This window comes from Sceloporus occidentalis, unplaced genomic scaffold, assembly GCF_023333645.1.
Source record: "Sceloporus occidentalis isolate IW3139 unplaced genomic scaffold, rSceOcc1.0.p SCAF_5, whole genome shotgun sequence".
Lineage (NCBI taxonomy): Eukaryota > Metazoa > Chordata > Lepidosauria > Squamata > Phrynosomatidae > Sceloporus > Sceloporus occidentalis.
The window spans coordinates 188,054,096-188,073,380 of NW_028316985.1; the positions used below are offsets into that span (position 1 = coordinate 188,054,096).

The following is a 19,285-nucleotide window of genomic DNA, read 5'->3' on the forward strand; positions in this document are numbered from 1 at the left end:
TGGTTCTATGCTTCTATGAGTCTATGTCTTCTGTCCCTGGCCTCCAAGTGTATGAGGACTTCATGGCTGGACGTTCTCAAGGTGTCCTTGTGGCACTTTCCCTGCAGTTCTTTATGAGATGTCTGTGTGCCCTAGAGTCCGGCTGCAGGAGGTCAGGGGTTAGCCCCAGGTTTGAATTGATTGCCTCTCTCTGTGTGTTTTGTGACGGGCTTTCTATTATTATTATCATTATTATTTTTATTTCCAGGCATCGAGCCTGAATTAGCTGAATCAATGAGTGGCCATTGAAAGCGTCCCTCCGCGGTGAATGGCTGGGAGTCAATTTTAATCAGCGAGGTCTGTGAGTTCAGGGCACCCTTGACACTGGTTCTGGTGCGATGATCTAATAAGGGAATAATGATTAGAAACGTCCTTCTGACACTGCGCAGGATCTTCGGCTGCGAACAGCCTCCGCTTCCTTCCACATCCCAAAACCAAGGAAATTATGTTTACTCTTTTATGTTTTCAATACAGCAGTTGGCAGCCAGTGCATGCTCAGCTGAGTTTGTAAAATAGCCAATGACTCTGTTTTATAGTGAAGCTTGGAAGTGTTGCATTCAGAAAGCAAAAGGGGTCTTATGCAGGTGGATGCAAAATCTGCCTCTGATGAGAGACTGTGAGGGGCTGGGGATATGCCCACCTTTTGCACAAGAGCACCACATGTTCAGAGATGTCTGCAGGGGAATTTGGGGGGGGGACCAAAGTTGTTCTGTGGCTGCTATTGTGGGTCAGTAGGTGGCTGATAAGAGACTTGGGGAGCTGGGAATGTTTAGTCTGGAGATGGAAATGTTAAGAGGTGATATCATGCTTAAATATTTGGAAGGGATGCCACATTGAAGATGAAGCAAGCTTGTTTTCTGCTGCTCCAGAGAATCGGACCCAATGGAGCAATGGATGCAAGCTCCAGGGAAAGAGATTCCACTTAAATATTATGAAGAACTTTCTGACAGTAATAGATGTTTGACGGTAGAAGATGCTGCTCCCTTGGAGAGTGGTGGGGTCTCCTTCTTTTCAGGTCTTTAAATAGAGGCTGGATGGCCATTATCTGTTGTGAGTGCTTGGATTGAGAGTTCCTGCACGGCAGAAATGGGTTGGACTGGATGACCCTCGTGGTCTCTTCCAACTCTGTGGGTCTATGACTTTTCCTCCCCAAATAAGAATTCCTCCACCCAAATGAAATTTCCCTCGTCTTCAAATGTCTAGTATTGCAGTAACTTAAAAGCTTAGTACCTAGAAAGATCTTGCGGCACCTTTGAGACTCACTGAAAGAAAGAAATTGGCAGCATGAGCTTTCCTAGACTTCAGTCTGCTTCCTCAGATGCATTTGGTGCATGCATCTGGGGAAATAGACTTATCCCCAGCCCCTCACAGTCTCTCATCAGAGGCAGATTTTGCATCCACCTGCATAAGACCCCTTTTGCTTTCTGAATGCAACACTTCCAAGCTTCACTATAAAACAGAGTCATTGGCTATTTTACAAACTCAGCTGAGCATGCACTGGCTGCCAACTGCTGTATTGAAAACATAAAAGAGTAAACATAATTTCCTTGGTTTTGGGATGTGGAAGGAAGCGGAGGCTGTTCGCAGCCGAAGATCCTGCGCAGTGTCAGAAGGACGTTTCTAATCATTATTCCCTTATTAGATCATCGCACCAGAACCAGTGTCAAGGGTGCCCTGAACTCACAGACCTCGCTGATTAAAATTGACTCCCAGCCATTCACCGCGGAGGGACGCTTTCAATGGCCACTCATTGATTCAGCTAATTCAGGCTCGATGCCTGGAAATAAAAATAATAATGATAATAATAATAGAAAGCCCGTCACAAAACACACAGAGAGAGGCAATCAATTCAAACCTGGGGCTAACCCCTGACCTCCTGCAGCCGGACTCTAGGGCACACAGACATCTCATAAAGAACTGCAGGGAAAGTGCCACAAGGACACCTTGAGAACGTCCAGCCATGAAGTCCTCATACACTTGGAGGCCAGGGACAGAAGACATAGACTCATAGAAGCATAGAACCAAAGAGTCGACAATCCCTCTTCTTTCTGCAAAACTGGGCAAATTCTATTCCTCCATCTGCAGAGGATGGAGCCGGAGTGTGGGGTCTGCTGGAAAGAACAAAGTCTGGCACTTGCAGAGTAGGGAACCCTCATTCAAAGTGGTCCAAAGGTTTTCTTTCGTACCCTAAGCGGGCAAAAAAGGTGTTTCAATTACAGTATATGATTCTATGATTCAAATTGGGAATGCACACTCAACAATCTGGACTTTAGGCTACAGCTTTGGGTTGCAGAGGACACGAAGAAACATCATAGACCCAAAGAGATGGAAGAGACCCCAAAAAGGACCCTGATCCAGTCCAACCCTATTCTGCCGTGCAGGAAGACACCAGCCAAGCCCTCCCTGGGACACATGGCCATCCAGCCTCTGTTGAAAAACCTCCAAAGAAGGAGACTCCATCACTCTCCAAGACTGAATTTCCACTAGACTGCGAGGGAGCTGAGGTGTCTAGATTGAATAACAGAATCACAGAGTTGGACCACAAGGGCCATCCGGTCCAACCCTGATCTGCCATGCAGAAACTCACAATCAATGCACCCCTCAAGAGATGGCCATCCAGCCTCTGCTTAAAGACCTCCAAAGAAGGAGACTCCACCAAATTACTAATGTTTAGGTGGAATCTCTTTTCCTGGAGCTCTCATCCATTGCTCCATTGGTTCCTATTCTCTGGAGCAGCAGAAAACAAGCTTGTTCCCTCCTCAATATAGCCTCCCTTCAAGTATTTAAACAGGGCTATCATATCACCCCTTAGCCTTCTCTTCTCCAAGCTAAAAATCCCCAGATCCCTAAGTCCTTCCTCATAGGGCTTCATGGTTTCCAGGCCCTTCACCATTTTAATCGCCCTCCTTTAGACATGCTCCAGTTTCTCACCATCCTTTTTGAATTGTGGTGTCCAGAACTGGACACAAGATTATTCCAGGTGAGGCCTGACCAAAGCAGAACAGAGAGGCACTATGACTTCCCTTGATCCAGACATCAGATCAGGAGAGCCTGGTTATAAAGTACCCCTTGAATCGCGTCCCCCAGAGACCCACCTGGTCTGCCCGTGTGGGTGAACATCTGAAGCATAAGCAAATACGTCACCCCTGCAAGAAGGACCATGCTGGTTTGTGCAAAGGTTGCAGAGGAGGAAAGATGCAGCCGATGCAGCTGAAAAGCCCTTGCAGGACTCTGCAAAATGGCAGACCTATGACGTGTGAGCACTGCCTTAGAGGTATCCCAGAGCAAAAGGCATGGCGAGACCTGTTCTCTTGTGATCAGATGATAGGTTCAAATGCTGGCTTCCTCCCTACCTGCTTTAGGTGGGGCTTCCCATCCCTACATCCTTGTGGAAGATGGAAGGGCAGGGGTTTCTTTTTCTCCTTTAGCTGTCAACCTGCATTTACCTGGAAGTTGTTGTGCATAAAACACCTGTGCATAAAACATCAACATAATTTCCTTGGTTTTGGGATGTGGAAGGAAGCGGAGGTTGTTTGCAGCCGAAGATCCTGCGCAGTGTCAGAAGGACGTTTCTAATCGTTATTCCCTTATTATATCAACGCACCAGAACCAGTGTCAACAAGGGTGCCCTATAAAGAGGGGTGTTGAACACTGGAACATAATTTACCTAAGGTTAGCCAAGAGACATGGGGCCAAAGTGGCTCTGTGCCCTTGGGAAGAATGGACTGGACAAGCAAGGGAGTTTGCTGCCCAGGGGTCATTATGCTAAATGCCACACACCAGTTTAAGACTTCCCAGGCCTCTCTAGCCCAGTGTAAACACAAATTGCTGTGGAGGTGTAAGAGATCTCAGGGCAACGGAACCGGATTTAAAGCTGCCCAAGGTGCTCCTCTGTACACAACAGCCCTCCTCAATTTACCGACAGGGTTTTTTACAAGTCCAAAGAGGAGCGACGCACTGCAAAAGTTAGCATTATTGCAAACTGAGGAAACATGTCTTCTCTTGCCAAAAGTCGGTCATTCGCCTTCTCAGGGAGTTGCAAAAGGAAACTCTTTTCAGCAGAGAGGAACTCTGTCGCTTGCACACCTTGACAGCTCAAACGCTGGTCAATAGAGAGTTTCACGCTTACCGAGTGCACACCTTTTAAATTCTAATTTGGACAGTGCTTCATGTTGCATCTCTTGGCCGATCTGGGAGCTCTGGGGGCAGTGGTGAAATGCCGGTCCTGCAGCCACAAGGTTCTGAGTTCGATCCCAGGCAGGGCTCCAGGGTCCACTCAGCCTTCCATCCTTTTGTAGGTCGGTAAAATGAGGAGCCAGCTGATTGGGGCCAATTGGCTTACACATGTAAACCGCTTTGGAAGTGCTTAACTGTACTGATAAGCAGTACAGAATAATAACAACAACAACAACAGCAATAATAATTTATTTATACCCTGCTCTTCAGCCAAGGCTATCAGAGCGCCTTGCAGTTTGTTAATTAGACATTTCCTTGCCCTCATAAATATACTTGCTATTGCTATTCTCCTGGCCCTGAGAGTTGGGGGACCCAGTTGGACCTTCCACCAGGAACTATAGATCATAGAATCATAAAATCATGGAGTTGGAAGAGACTTCTAGGTCCATCCAGTCCAACCCCATTCTGCCATGCAGGAACTCTCCATCAGAACACCCCCATTGACAGATGGCCATCCAGCCTCTGCTTAAAGACCTCCAAGGAAGGAGACACCGCCATCCTCCAAGGGAGCATCTTTCACTGACCAACAGCTCTTACAGTCAAGAAGTTCCTCCTAATGTCGATGCAGCTAGGTTCCTCTAGCTGCACAGAAACCCATCTGCTAAACCAAACACAGATTCATCCGCTCGTTTCACAAGTGGAAACTTCAGCAGCCAAAAGCGTATGCCTCATCTTGCCCCAAGAGGCCAAGTAACCTCAATTTGGGAGACTGCAGCGACCGAAAGCAGAGCTGAATCAAAACAGAAGCCTTGCACAGCCAAGCATGCAAGTGGGATTTCAGGGCAGGATGGAGCACTCAGATGCAATGCTGCAAGAATGATGGCAGAAGGGAACAGAGAATCACAGAGTTGGAAGATATCCCAAGGGCCATCCAGTCCAACCCCATTCTGCCATGCAGGAACTCCCAATCAAAGCATCCCTGGGACTGATGGCCATCCAAACTCAGTTTAAAGACCTCCAAAGAAGGAGACTCCACCTCTCTCCAAGGGACCATGATCTACTGTCGAACAGCTCTTACGGTCAAGATGTTAATCCAAATGTTGAGGAGGAATATCTTTTCCTTTATCTTGCATCACTGGAGTAGCAGAGAACAAGCTTGCTCCCTCCTCAATATGAAACACCTTCAACTATTTAAACATATCTATCGTGTCCCTTCTTAACCTTCTCTTCTCCAGGCTAAATATCCCCAGCTCCTAAGTCTCTCTCATAGGGCTTCATAGGGTTTCCAGACCCTTCACCATGTTGGCTGTCCTCCTCTGGACACACTCCATGCGTTACTTTTGCCAGAGGGTCCAGGGCTGGTGGGGGCAGAAACCGGTCCAGAGAGAAAAGAGGAAGGGATGGTTAAGACTTATGAAGCCCTAGACTCTCTGAAAGACCACCTCTCCCTATGAAAGCCTAGGACAGCCTCAGGCTCTGCAGGGAAGGGCTTCTCATGGCTGGTCCAGCCAAGACTCACAAGAGGCAGCTAGGCTGGCCCTTCTTTTGCTTCTTCATTAAGATTTTATTACAAGTTACCCTTAAAAGACACAACAACACAACTTATCCAGTTGACCCATATCATCCTCATCATCATCATTCTACATTCATATCAAACATTCACTTATAGAACTAAAAATAACTTGCCAAGATTTGTAATTACCCAGATAGCTTTAGATGTAATTTGATTATCAATGTGCCTCCTTTACTCTAATCTATAACAACTCTTACCAAGGACCTTTCTTGTATTGTTTCACACCTTGATGTCTAGATATTGAAATATTTGCCTTAAACTGACAAAGGAAACCGTCTGTATCCATACTTGGGTTTTGTTTTTGTTTACTTTTGCTGTCTCTTATAGTCCATGTTACATTTTATATTTCCCTATATTTCTTCCATATGATCCAATACACACACACACATTTCAGACCTTCTGTGAAGAGAATCAAGGATGAAAAATAACAAAAGTACAATTCTAATTAAGGAGATACTCCATGTTCCTAAACCTTGCTTATAGGCTGGCCCTTCTTGAAAGGCTTTCGTCTAAGCAGCCAAGGGACGCTTAGTGGCTGCGCAGAAGAGGTTTTATCAGGAGGGGGCTGCATTTTTATATGATAAAATGGTACACTTTTTAAAATTGACGGTTACTGATAAATGTGATCGCATGTATAATTGTGTTTTTACCCAGCGTGCCACAGTGGTTTGAGTGTTGCGGAGAATTCAGAGACCAGGGTTCGAATCCCCGCTCGGCCATGAAACCCACCAGGAAAGGCCTGGGGCAAGCCACATTCTCTCAGCCTCAGAAGAGGGCAAAGGCAAACCTCCTCTGAGAAATTATTGCCAAGAAAACCCCATGATAGCTTCACCGTAAGGTCACTATAAGTCAGAAATAGCTTGCAGGCACAAAACAACAACAACAAATAATCGTGTCTCAAGTCTTTTGTCCTTTAGCTTTATCTTGTTTTAACCTTGTTGTAAGCTGCCTTGGGTCCTGTGTCAAGAGAAAGGACATACCTGTATAAATTAATTAAATCAATCAATCAATCAATCAATCATATTCTGACAGAGAGGTCAAGTGGATGCAGCCGGAGCTTGAAAGATGGGGAAGACCAGCTGCAGCCTGGGTTGACCACTGCCCAGCCCACAGGTCCCTTTCTTCAGAGAAAACCTTTTTCTGGACAGAGTCCATCAAGGACAGCTGACCATGCCCAAAAGACGGAACCAGCGGGTAATAATCAGCATTCAGGGAAGATGCTCAGCATTCAGGGAAGCTCATAATTCACTTGTCAAGAAGAGCAGAATGAGAGGGTTGAGGAGATACAGCCATCTTCAGGTATTGGTCATCACAAGGACGAAGGAGTGGGTTTGGTCCCTCCTGCTTCCCAGGATTAAGACCTGAATCCCTGGCCTCCAACAGCAAGAAAAGAGATTCCACTTAAACAGGACAAGGACCTTCCATATGGTATGCGCTCTTTGAGAGTGGGAATGACCGCCTTGCAGGGGAGTGCGTTCTCCAAAAGACTCTCCTACCCTCCAAAAGGTTGGATGGGCACCTCTCAGGGAGGCTTTAGCCATAGGCTTCCTGCACCGGGAGAGGACTGTGCTGGACATCCTTGTGGTCCCTTCCAACTCTCTGAGCGTATGAATCCCAGAGAAGACGCCGGTCATCAGCTGCCAGTTGATATCCCACTAGGGTTGCAAGGACACATAGTGGCTTCAGGCAAGGTGCCGTCCTCGGAGACAGACAAAGCTCACAGCCCTAGAGAGGAGAGGGACCCAAAGACCACCAGGTCCAAGTCCTTTGCAGGCCAGGAATCCACCGCAGAAGCATCTCTGAGAGGCAGCTGTCCAAGCTCCATTTTTAAAATCTCCAAAACAGTTAACCACCTTTGGAGGCATCTGTTCCGCTGCTAAACAAATCCTGTTTCTGTGGGGTTTTCGGGCTATTTCTCTTAAGATGCCAGCTAACAAACTCATCTAGAAAAACCCACAAAAACACTATGGATGCCAGTCCTATTTCCATTCATGTTCTTCATGTTTTACAGCCCTTGTTTTCCAAACTCGGCTCCCTTCTCTTCTCCTGCAGACAAGCAATATTTCCCCATTTATTTACTTTAATATAAATATGGTTCTTTTCCTCCTTCCTCCCATTAATAGGATAACAGTAAGAGACAATCCATCTATCCTTCAGTTCTCAAAACATGTCAACTGTCTACTAAATGAAGCAAGCCTTCCCCAACTGAGATCCTTTCCTTGAACTTCAAAAAGCACCGTTTCATTCAGCTTATGTATTACTGACAGATTCCTCTTTGAAACCCTTGGATCTATTCTAAGTGGTATATAAATCTTTGCAAATAAAGCAAATAGTTAATGAATGAAAGGCCTCTGGGAAGCAAGCCTCCATGCTTTCCAATGGTCAGGGGCTGCGGGTAACTTTCAGGCAAAGACTCGCTGGTGTCCTCAAGCAAACCACTCACAATTTCAGTTCCCCTTCTATGAAATGGGAACAACGGTTTCTTAATTCACAAAGACTACAAAGTCTCTTTCTTATGTATTCTGCGTTTTGTATATTGTGCATTTGGGTTGGCCAACAGAAGTATCTCTGATGGATTTTTGCTTGTGTCTAGAGGCCAACAAAATCCAACTAAACCCAAACTTTCTAGCACAGTTTCCCTGATACACTCCTCCACTGGTGAGATTTCTCCCTTTGTTCCCTTTCCTCTTTTCCAGAAATCCCTCTATTCAGAAATGATCATCCTTCCCAGCCTCCGCTGCCAGCAAAAGCTTTCCTAAAGCAGCTCTGGAGCCAAATGCTGCTTTTAGCAAAGGGACAACAAGCCCCTGAAAAAAGCAGCAGCAGCAGCAGCAGCAGCAGCAGAGGAAGAAGGAAGAAACCCACAGCCGGCCCTTCACACATTTTGCAGCTTTGACTCTTTCGGAGTTGACTATTTGATTAATATCATAGTAATATTAATATTAATATCTCATATCTTAATACTGATATCTCTAGGAATCTCTGGGTCCTCCAGCGCAACTCTGCCAGAAGTTGACCATAGAGTTGAGCTGGATGACCTAGGAGTTCTCTAGGCATTTGTGGGTCCTACAGAGTAATTCTATGGCCAACCTTTGCCAGATGCTGACCACAGAGGTGCCTGGAGGACCTGGAGATTCCTAGAGAGGTGAAAAGAATAGTGCTCTTTTATTTGCTGTTTTTTCACATTCATGAGGGTCCTTTGCCCCGGACCCCAGCGAATGCATAGGGACTGCTGTATGGCTGCTGCTTAAAGGGAAGGAGGAAACCTGTTGCTTTGAGGGACTTCAAGGCCAGGAGGGAAGGATGCAAAATCCTGGAGGATCTGCCCATAGCACCAGGACTTTGACCCTTCAGGGGCACTTGGCAGTTACAAGCAGAAGCACGGACCTCAGGGAAAGCAATGGGGACTGGGCTTGGAGCCAGTCGGCTGGAAAAGCCGCTCTGGAAATGTTCCTTTGCAGGAGATCTGGATCTGCAAGAGACACACTGCTATTAGGGCAAGGCAGGGAAAAGGAGGGATTCTGCAGTCTGTGGGGAGAGTTAACCCCCTTGGAAACTGTGGGGTCATAAAGCACTAAAAGGGGAGGCATTTGCAGGCACGTTTCCTGCAGGGAACCCAGGTTGCTGTGTGCCTTCAAGGTGAACCCATCTTGTTCAGAGGAGGTTTGCCATTGCCATCCTCTGAGGCTGAGAGAGTATGACCTCTTGCCCAAAGTCACTCAGTGGGTTTAAACGTCTGCAAATCGAACCCTGGTCTCCAGAGTCACAGTCCAACGCTCAAACCTTTACGCCAGGCTAGCCTTCACAGACATTAAAAAATAGTGATTAAAATAGTTAAAAAACCAACCTATTACAGTGTTGAAGGGAATGCAAAGCATACACAGCATTATAATGCTTGCTTACTTACTTACTTCCTATAAAGCATAATTGCAAGAGGCAGAGAGCAAGGATAGAGGAAGATTCAGCGTTGAGCAAACAACCTATTTAGCCTGAAGTGTTGCGTTTGTTTATTTGCTTCTTGTTGTTTGGTTTGTTTCTTAGTGCTTTCCCTGTTTGCTTTAAGGCAGGTGCTTCATGTGTTTTCCTTTGTTTTAAGAAACAATAAAAACATTTTTAAAAAATGAAGCTATTGCAGTCTGGAAAGATCTCTCTCATTCAGAGAAACAAAATGTGATCAAAGGAGAGAAAGGCACTTGGAAACGCTTGCTGCTGCTGCTGCTGCTGCTGCTGCTGGGGCTGGTCCTCCAAAAGACCCTTCAAAGGCAAAGAGAGTCACCTGGGAGAGAAGGCGGCATCTCCCAAGCAAGGCTTGCACACGCGCATTCGCACACGCACAGCAAAGAGGGCCACTGGGGGCCAGCACACGCAGCCCAGCGCCTTCTGCAAGCGCACTCAGGGTCAGAGGCGCCTCTGAAAACGCTCTGCCGCACCTGCGCACCTTGCAAACAGGAGGCATTGCTGGCCTCTTCTTCTCCTTCTCCTTCTCCTCAGGCCCTTGAAGGACAAGTCACCAAAGGATGACAAAGCTGGAAGGGACCCCAAGGGCCACCGGTCCAACCCTTTATCCTGCCATGCTACATCTGGAAGGGACTCCTTCTTTCCCACTGCCCTCTCTTCGTAGGCCCTTGCAGCAGCAGCAGCAGCCAGCCTGCCCTCCCTCCCTCCTCTTGCCAAGCAGGGGCCCCGGAGCCTCTCTCTCTCTCCCTGGAGGGTTTCCCATCCTCCTCCTTCTTCCTTAAGGCCTGGGACACAAGGCCAACGCAAGCCCCCTTTGACCCGGGCTTCCTGCTGTGGAATCCTGGGGACTGTGGTTTGCTGGGGTTCCTTCTTCCCAGAGGCGCTCCGTCTCCATGTTTCATCGCCTTTCCTCCCTCTTTAGCTGCCATAGTTCAGAGCTATGGAATTCTGGGAACTGTAGTTCTGTGAGACCTTTAGGTACCAGAACAAACTACAGTTCCCAGAATCCCGCAGCCTGGAGCCAACGGCAGTTAAAAAGTGATGCCAAACCGGATTATTTCTGCAGTGCGGATGCAGCCAAAGGGAAAGGAAGGAGGATGGAATATGGAGACCTAAACATTGAGATTCAGTGCCTCTGAGGAAGAGAAGCCAACCATAAGCCACAGTTCCCAGAATTCCGTATTGCTTCCGCTTTCCCTTCTCTTTCCTTCAAACGCCTTACAAAGCCTCTTCTTGAGGCGGGGAGTCCCGCAGACAAACTGCCCCAAGCGGGCCTCGACCTCGCGGACCAAGAGAGAAGTCCCGCCCAGGCCACGCCCCCTGAGGAACCGGACGCCAATCACAGCAAAGGGCGGGACGCCAGAGCGGCGAGTGGCACCCGGGAGGCCCAATCAGAGGCGCGGACGGGGGCGATGGGCGTGGCGCCGGCGGAGACCCTCTGAGGCGAGGAGGCGGGCCTTTCCGCGGGGCCCTCTGCGGAGCGCGAAGCCGCGGGTCCCACCTGCTCGAAGCGCGGTTTCCCCAGCTGGAAAGGCGGGTCCTCCGCGCGGGCCTCCGCCGCCGCCGCCGCCGCCGCCGCCGCCGCCATTCCGCTCACGGCGCCCCTCGGAGCCAGCGAGAGCCAGCCGACTCCTCCGACTCCTCCTCCTCCTCGCCTGGCCACGCCCCCTGCCGCGCAAGGGCCGCCCCCGATTGGCTCTGGCCGATCGCAGCTCCCGCAAGGGACGCCGGGATATGTAGTCGCCTTCCCTTCGGGGAGGGGGCGGAGCCAGAGGAGCACGACGGGAAGTGGAGTCTTCGGGTCGGGCGCGGGGCATTGTGGGCAGCGTAGTAGTTCGCGAAAGGGCCTGAGGGAAGGGAGCTGGAATAGCTGCGCCTCAGCCAGAGGCCCTTCTCCTCCCCTCAGCTATTAAACATGTTTCCAATCCGACGTTGTCTGGTTTTATTTAACCCAATGCAGTCCTTTTAGTTTGTAAGCCGCCTTGAGGCCCAGGTCTGAGGGGAGGGCCAGGCCTTGCCTTGTTTCATTACAATCCTATTCGATGGTATTGACTTATATCCCGCCTTTCTCCCGATGAAGGGAATCAAGGCGGGTTATAAGCAAATAAAATCATCATCGTGATTGTTATCACTATTTCCTTGTCTCCCGCTTTTATCCCAGTTTAGGGACTCAGGCAGCATAAAAATAATCAGTCAGGATATAAGTAAATAAAACATAAGTGAATAAGATGATGATGATGATGATGGTGACCTCTGACCTTCCTTCTCCCGAAACAGGACTCTCTGCGGCTCAGAGCCATTTTCAAAGGATAACAACTCAGACATTAACTACGGAAGTAAATACAAATAGCGCTAGTATTAAAATGTAAGCCTTCCAAGAGGAACAAGGAGAAGAGAAGAGAAGAGGAGGCTGGCGGCGGTTAAGAAACGCTGAAGGAACGCAGAGGGAATCCCTGGGTTCGGCATTCAGGGAGAAGGAAGGGCCCCAGGGACCCATGGCAGACCTGGGACGCATAATGATGGAGCACCAAGGAGATGGAGGAAGAAAACCAGCCAGTGCTTGAAGGCTATAGCAAGGCCTGCAGCTATGGAAAGACATGCTGGGAGCGCAAGACATCTGGCGCTCCTGGTGCAGAATCTGAACCCAAGACAAGAGGCTGTTGCCAGGACAGAAGATGGGGAAACAGAATGGCTCCAACTGGCAAAAGGGTCAGACAAGGCTGCATCCGTTCACCCTATTTATTTAATCTGTATGCAGGACATATTATAAGAAAAGCATTGAAGGAGGAGGGGAAACCGGAGGAAGGCGTATCAACAACCTGAGATATGCGCAGATGGCACCATCATCCTAGCAGAAAGCCTCACAGACCTGGAGCAACTACTAAGGAAGATCAAGGAGGAAAGTGCAAAGGAGGCCTGTGGCTGAACATAAAGAAAATCAAAGTAATGACCTACACAAATTTGAATTAGACAACAAGGAAACAGAAGTTCCCATCCCTGGGATCAAAGAGGGATAGAAATGGAGGCTGCAGTCAGGAAATGAGAAGAAGATTAAGAATGGGGAGAGTAGCTATGGAAGAACTAGAAAAGATCCTAAAATGCAAGGATATACAACTGAGCACAAAAGTCAGAATCATCCAAGCCATCGTATTCCTTAATACCATGGAAGGATGTGAGAGCTGGACAGTCAAGAAAGAAGATAGGAAGAAAATCAATGCATTTGAGATGATGTGGGGCTGGAGAAGAGGGCTGGACAGCAGCCAAAAGGACAAACCAATGGGTCCAGGAGCAGATCAAGCCAGAGATCTCCCTGGAAGAAGCCAAGATGACCAAAGTGAGGCTGTCGTCCTTTGGCCACATCAAAGGAGAAGGAAGGTCTCCTTGGAAAAGACACTGATGCTGGGAAAGGAGGAAGAGAGGAAGGCCACAGGACAGATGGAGGAGGGACTCCATTAAGGAGGTCTATTAAGGGTTTATGGGGCTGCAGGAATTAAGCAGAGGACAGAGGATCTTGGAAATGTCTCATCCGGAGGGTCGACATGAATTGAGATCGACTCGAGGGCAGTTAACAACAACAAATGAGTTGTGAAGTATGCAGAATCACCAATGGAAAACTCTTCCATCTACCTTCTGAGATTTTTAACAGATACCACCCACAGATCATTATAGACTTATCTTTGCAAATATAAGGACTAAACCCTTGTTTCATTTAGCTGCGGAAACCCCTGGGTGACCTTGGCCAAGTCAAGGTGGAAGGGCTCCATCAGGGAAGCCATGGGCCTGAGTCCTCTGGATGGAGGAGAGAGCAGCTTGGAGACGTCTCATTCACAGGGCTGAGATCGACTCAAAAGGCAGCTCACAAGTAAGCACAGAAGAAAAGCCTTTGCCCAGCCCTGCCATCTTCTTCCAGCCAGATTTTTGGGTCAGGAGAGACCGGGTGGGGAGGTTGTGTGGGGTCTTCATGCCCTTGGCCAGGTGTGGGTCAGGCTGCAGATAATCCGGGGGGATGAAAGGATATACAGAGGGAAGCAGGCCGACTGCTCCAGCTGCCAAATTGCACAGACTTGGAAGACCAAAGAGAGGCTAAACCCTAAGAACAGGCAGCGGGGCTCAGGAAGGGGGCAACAGGGGCCACCCCCAAAGCAAACTGTGCAGCCGGAGGTCCCTTGACGGTCTGCACGTCTTTTCCTCTGGAGAAGCCCTAAATGCCCCCTTTGTCTGTTGAATGGCGGGTCCTCCGCCCAGAAGGCTTCCTGGGGTCTTCTGTTTTCACAGCTGCAAGGATGAGTCCTGTTTACCTTGAACCCAAAGCCCTGGGAAGACGCGGCTGCAGCAACGTCAGCAACATCCCACAACAGGGCCTTCCCAGCATCGCAGGTCCTTCTTGGAGGAGCATCGTGCCCATATCCATTCTTAGCTGCCCTCAAAAGCCAGGCAGGTCCCATCAGGGTCTCTTCAAAGAAGACCTTTCCCCTCTTGCAAGACAAAGAGGGGTCTCTGGGTTAAAGGCTCCCCCGGGCCACAAAGCGGAAGGCTTTCCAAACACAGACACAACCAGAAGTATTTGGGATTTTGGAGTTTTTCAGCTTTTGGAATACAGTGGGCCCTTGTTATCCGCTGGGGTTTGGTTCCAGGATCCCCTGTGGATGCCAAAATCTATGGAGGCTCACGTCCCATTAAATACAGTGGCAGAGCGAAATGGTGTCCCATTTTGACTCCTTACCAGCATCAAGTTCAGTGGCATGGAGAGCATTGCAGTTAGATAGGTACTTTTGCTTTAACTTGGCAGTTCAAGGCTCAGGAAACAAAACAGCTGAGGACATACAGGGCAAGTAAATCTTCCTGTCAATAAGCTCCTTGTATGGTTCTCATAGCAGTTGGAAGGTGAGATGGGTCACCTTCGCACATGTCGAGTTACCTTGTTCATTTCTGCCCTATATAACCACTGGGGATGGACAGGGGGTAGCACCCCAATTCAAGAAACCCATAGCCAGGCACAGCATTCTTGACCCTTGGCCGCAGAATAGAGACTGGCCAGAAAGACTGTTCAGGGACCCGATCCCACCATCTGATGTGAGGAGCTGCTAGACCCCATCAGCCAAAGGGCTGGGATGCTTTTCTCTCCTGCAGACACTCAATGCATCATTTGCCTCCATTAAATGTTATAGATCATAGAGTTGGAAGAGACACCAAGGGCCATCTAGTCCAACCCCCTTCTGCCATGCAGGAACTCTCTATCAAAGCATCCCTGACATCCCATCCAGCCTCTGCTTAAAAACAACCTCCAAAGGAGACCCCACCGTACTTTGTGTCCTATTCTCTGGAGCAACAGAAAAGAAGCTTGCTTGTTTGGGACTCGGTGTGACATCCCTTCAAATAATAAACAGGGCTATTATCATATCACCTCTTAACCTTCTCTTCTCCAGGCTAAACATCCCCAGCTCCCTAAGTGCTTCCTCATAGGGCTTCATGGTTTCCAGGCCCTTCACCCTTTTGGTTGCCCTTTGGACACATGGCTCCAATTTCTCAACATCCTTATTGAATTGTTCTGCCCAGAACTGGACAGTGTCTTATTCCAGGTAAGACCTGACCAAAGAGGAATACAGTGGCACTATTACTTCTCTTGTTCTGGACACTATACTTTCATTGATGCAGCCTAAAATTGCATTGGCCTTCTTAGCTGCTGCATTGCACTGTTGATTCATGTTCGACTTGTGGTTTACTTGGACTCCTAGATCCCTTTCACACTATAAGTCTCCTTAAGCCAGGGGTCCCCCATCAGCCTTACGTTGCCATTTGGCCTTAAGACAGACACAAACATCTGGAAGAAGCACACTGACAATATCTAAGCAAGAAATCCAACCATTTTTTTTATTTAAAGTGCTTAAAACAGAACAAGCTTCTTCTTCCTCTTTTAAATGAACAACCCTCCAATGAGACTCTTAATACAAGTGAGCACCTCTTCCCTGGGGACCCCCAAGTGCCAGCTGAAACCCCTTAATGGCAAGGCATTGGGACGGGGAGGGAGGAGGGAGGATCTGGGTGCTCCCAAACATGCTCAATGGAACAGGAAGACTTTGACCTGGATCGCCTGGCACCATCTCCTTCCGGTCAGGAGAACGGTCCGGGACAAAACAGTAAACAAAAGCAACTGGGCCCCGATGAGGGCAAAGTGTCAGAAGGAAACGCAGCCAGTTATTCCCAAACCGAAAATAATACTGAAGGTCGTGAGTGATCTGGCAGGAGACTCAAATTGGGGAGAAACTGCTGCCGGGAATAGAAGCGCAAGAACAAAACCCCTGATGTTACGCCTCCCCTCTCCCACATCACAACTCCAAGGCTCCTGTGTAGGAACACTCACAACAAAAATAACAACAACAACACCCTTTGCTTAACTCTGCTCACTCCCCTCGGAAGACCACTGGGCAGCTCCAGCCAAAATGGGCAGAGTTCTGCCGAGAAGAGGCCCAGACCAATGGACACTTCCATTAAAGAATCGCGGCAGCAAAGACAAAGTTGGGAAAATATTATTATTGTTGTTATTAAAGTTGGCAAGTTCCAGCTCCTGGGAGAAAAAAGACAGCCCTAAGACCCAGCTATGCAAAAGGCCATAGGACTGACCATTAACAAGGGTAGATGTCTGGGGAGGGGTGTCTCTGCTAAATGCAAAAGTCAGCCAAGAGCTGGACTCACTCCTCTGCTGTAAGGGCAAACTGGGGACATTTGTTGTGGATGCGTGCGCCTCTCCCTTGTGGTCAATATGGCCACTGACCAGGGGTCATGGGAGACAGGGTCCAACACCAGGTGACATGGGAAGCACTGAACACAACCCTTTGCAAAGGTGGTGCAGAGAAAAGTGGGTCACTGTGCACCACTGCACGCAACCACAGCTCCTTCTGCAAGCATGCACATGTTCTAATGCTTTGTGTGACCACTTTATAGGTGCCTCACATAGTTTCCGCTGCAGAAAACTCTGCCACACCTGCTTATTCAGCAAAAAGGAGAAAAGCTGAGAGGCTCAGGGTGATCTCTCTCCTCCTGGAGCAGTTGTCGGGAAGAGGAAGGAGTGTGTCTGTGGTGTGGGGCTTTTTCTTTCTGTTTTTGGTTTTTGGAGATTAGGCCCTATCCCAGACCCACTTCTCCTTGCTGCTATGGCTCTCATGAGCGAACCTTTGCAAGCTCTGCCTTTCCCCTCAGAGGAGACCCACTCACAGCTAGCTCAAGTCTTGCAGCAGCTCAACAGATGGAGGAGTAATACTGGACACGGGTGGACAGTGGGAGCCATGGAGGCAGCCTGGAGGGCTCAGAGAGGCCAGACAAACAAGCCACAGGAAGGAGGCTTTGCTCTGCCCTGACATGGGGAGGAAGGTCAGGGGTCCGGTCTGCCCTGCAATGCTAGGATGAGTGCGAGGGGTATTGCCAACTGCGTGCCCTTTGGAGACGCATCCTGCCCAGGACAGGAAAGGAAGTCATTGGGTGGAAGCACCTGGCAGCCCCCCATCACCATCACCACAAATGGACTGTCCCTTTGGCCCTTTCCACTTTGGAAGCAGCACAGAACGTCCGGCAAGAACCGTGTGGGGTGCCAAGCAAGGAGAGGGCACCATGTGGGGGAAAGAAATCAATGGGAGGGGGATGTCGGGCTGTGGAGGTTTTGCCAAAGAGCTGAGGGATGGGAAAGTGGTGGTGGTGAGGGGTCTGGGAGATTATTTGGCAGCCTTGGCCTCCCTTCCGAGGGAGATCTGCAGCAGGGTGGGCGACTGTTCCATGATGCGCACCAGCAGCCGGTCGATGTAGTTCTCCAGCTCCCGGACATGCTCCTTCTCCTTCCTCAGCTCCGCTTCTCGCTTCTGCAGCAGCTGGACCAGCTCCTCGTGGGTCAAGTGGTAGTACTGGGCAGCCTGGTCTAAAGGGTCCTGGCCGGAGGCAGAGGGACAAAGAGACGGAGGTGTAGCAATGGAAGCAAAACTGCCGTGACTCTGATATGATCCCCGCGATCCCTGTACGCTGAGACTCCCCTGTCCTTGTTCCACCCCAAGAGGCTGTGAAATCCCAAGGATGCACAAAAACAAATATATTAATTGGCACAAGCATGCTTTGAATTATTCTAGAGCATGTCAAGAACATTCCACTACATGCACTCCAATGCACTGGGAAGACTCAAGCCCTCCCCACCTTAACGGGGGAAGAATATCCTGATGGAGACCAACTCCCTCAGAAGGAAAGCAGCCTCTTCTTCTTGGGAGACCGTCAAGCCAAGGTGGGACAGTCATCTTTCGGAGTGCTTTGGCTGTCTAATCTTGCAATGTCAGCAGGTGTTTTCTACATGGCCTTTGGGGTCCCCTTCCAGTGCTATGGGTCAGCCTCCACCCCCCCGCTTTCCGCCAGCCTCCTTACCCTTTTGGCTTCTGTTTTTCCCAGCTGCGAGGGCAAAGGGACTCCATCCTCCAGGCTGACCACGGTGCTGCTGGGTTTGGGCTTCTCCCCCTCATCCCCCTTCACCATCTCTGGCCCAGAAGTGCTGCTGATGGGCTTGACCACATGCGGGCTGCAAGGAAAAACCAGAGGCATTCAAAAGATGAAAGCGGAGGAACAACCATCATCCCTGTGAAACCGAGAGGCTCGGCCACCGAGGAGTCCATTGTGGGAGGTCTGCTTTTTCCACAAGGAAGGAGAATAGTCAGACCTCTAAGTATTACCAGGGTAAAAAAAATACCCAAAACTATCTAGAGGGGCTTTTAGGGCGCAGGGAGAATAGCCATGTTAGCCCTCTGCAGCCTCATTTCAGTCTCCAAGGCCCTCAATTACCCAATTGGTGCAATTTTCTGGATTCTTTCTTTTTTGGCCCGAAATCATGCGCAAAGACCCACAAATGCCTAAAACCATGCAAAAACACCACCTAACTGCCCCAGAATGAACCCAACACACCTTCAAACACATGCACACGTCCTTCAGCACATTTTAGCTTCCCTTACATCTCTGGCCAGTTAAGGTAGGTTTGCAAATGCCGAGGTTGCGCTGTGGTTCTTCCTGCTTTAGACCAGGGCTCCTTACATTTCCTGGGCCTGGGTTGCCTCCTCTCCCTACCTTCAGGCCCCCCACTGAGGTCAGTTGTCCATCACGGCCGTCTGCATGTGGGGCAACCAAGGAATGCTCTGGACATTTAAAACCTGTGTGCCAACTATGTCTATTCCTTGACACCCCGGATCTGGCCTTGGTTACATCCCACTTGGACTACTGTAATGCACTCTGTTTGGGGATGCCTTTGAAGAGTGTTTAGAAATTGCAACTGGTCCAAAGAGCTGCAGCCAGGCTGTTGACTGGGGCAGGTTACAAAGACAGCTCCACTAGCTCCCAGTTTGTTTCCGGACAAATTCAAAGGGCTGGTGATGACCTCTGAAGCCCACTATGGCTCAGGTCCAGGATATTTGGCAATCTGCATCTCCCTGTATGAGCCGGCCATGGTCCTGAGACCCTCAGGAGAGGACCCTTCCCTCCTTCCAAGCATCACTGCAAGCATGGTTTGGGGGACGCAAGAGA

The 19,285-nt window shown here is 49.2% G+C and overlaps 2 protein-coding genes across 8 annotated transcripts in view; both read right to left on the minus strand.

Annotated features, from left to right (window-relative positions):
- LOC149313327 (sideroflexin-5) overlaps nt 1-11,342 on the minus strand; it is a 112,742-nt gene extending 101,400 nt beyond the window's left edge. For all 5 annotated transcript variants that reach the window (XR_016281376.1, XM_089526463.1, XM_089526461.1 and 2 more), the window contains exon 1: nt 11,247-11,342. Coding sequence is in view for 4 of the 5 variants with exons in the window: in XM_089526463.1 (XP_089382589.1) it covers nt 11,247-11,333 (87 nt within the window). In the remaining variant the exon portion in view is untranslated. The remainder of the gene's footprint in view (nt 1-11,246) is intronic.
- A 4,249-nt stretch (nt 11,343-15,591) lies between these two features.
- Nucleotides 15,592-19,285, minus strand: part of LOC149313328 (uncharacterized) — a 57,955-nt gene continuing 54,261 nt past the window's right edge. For all 3 annotated transcript variants that reach the window (XM_089526464.1, XM_089526466.1, XM_089526465.1), the window contains exons 5-6: nt 18,143-18,293; nt 15,592-17,661 (exon numbers count right to left, since the gene is read on the minus strand). In XM_089526464.1, the coding sequence (XP_089382590.1) occupies nt 17,452-17,661; nt 18,143-18,293 (361 nt within the window). In that variant the 3' untranslated portion in view covers nt 15,592-17,451. The remainder of the gene's footprint in view (nt 17,662-18,142; nt 18,294-19,285) is intronic.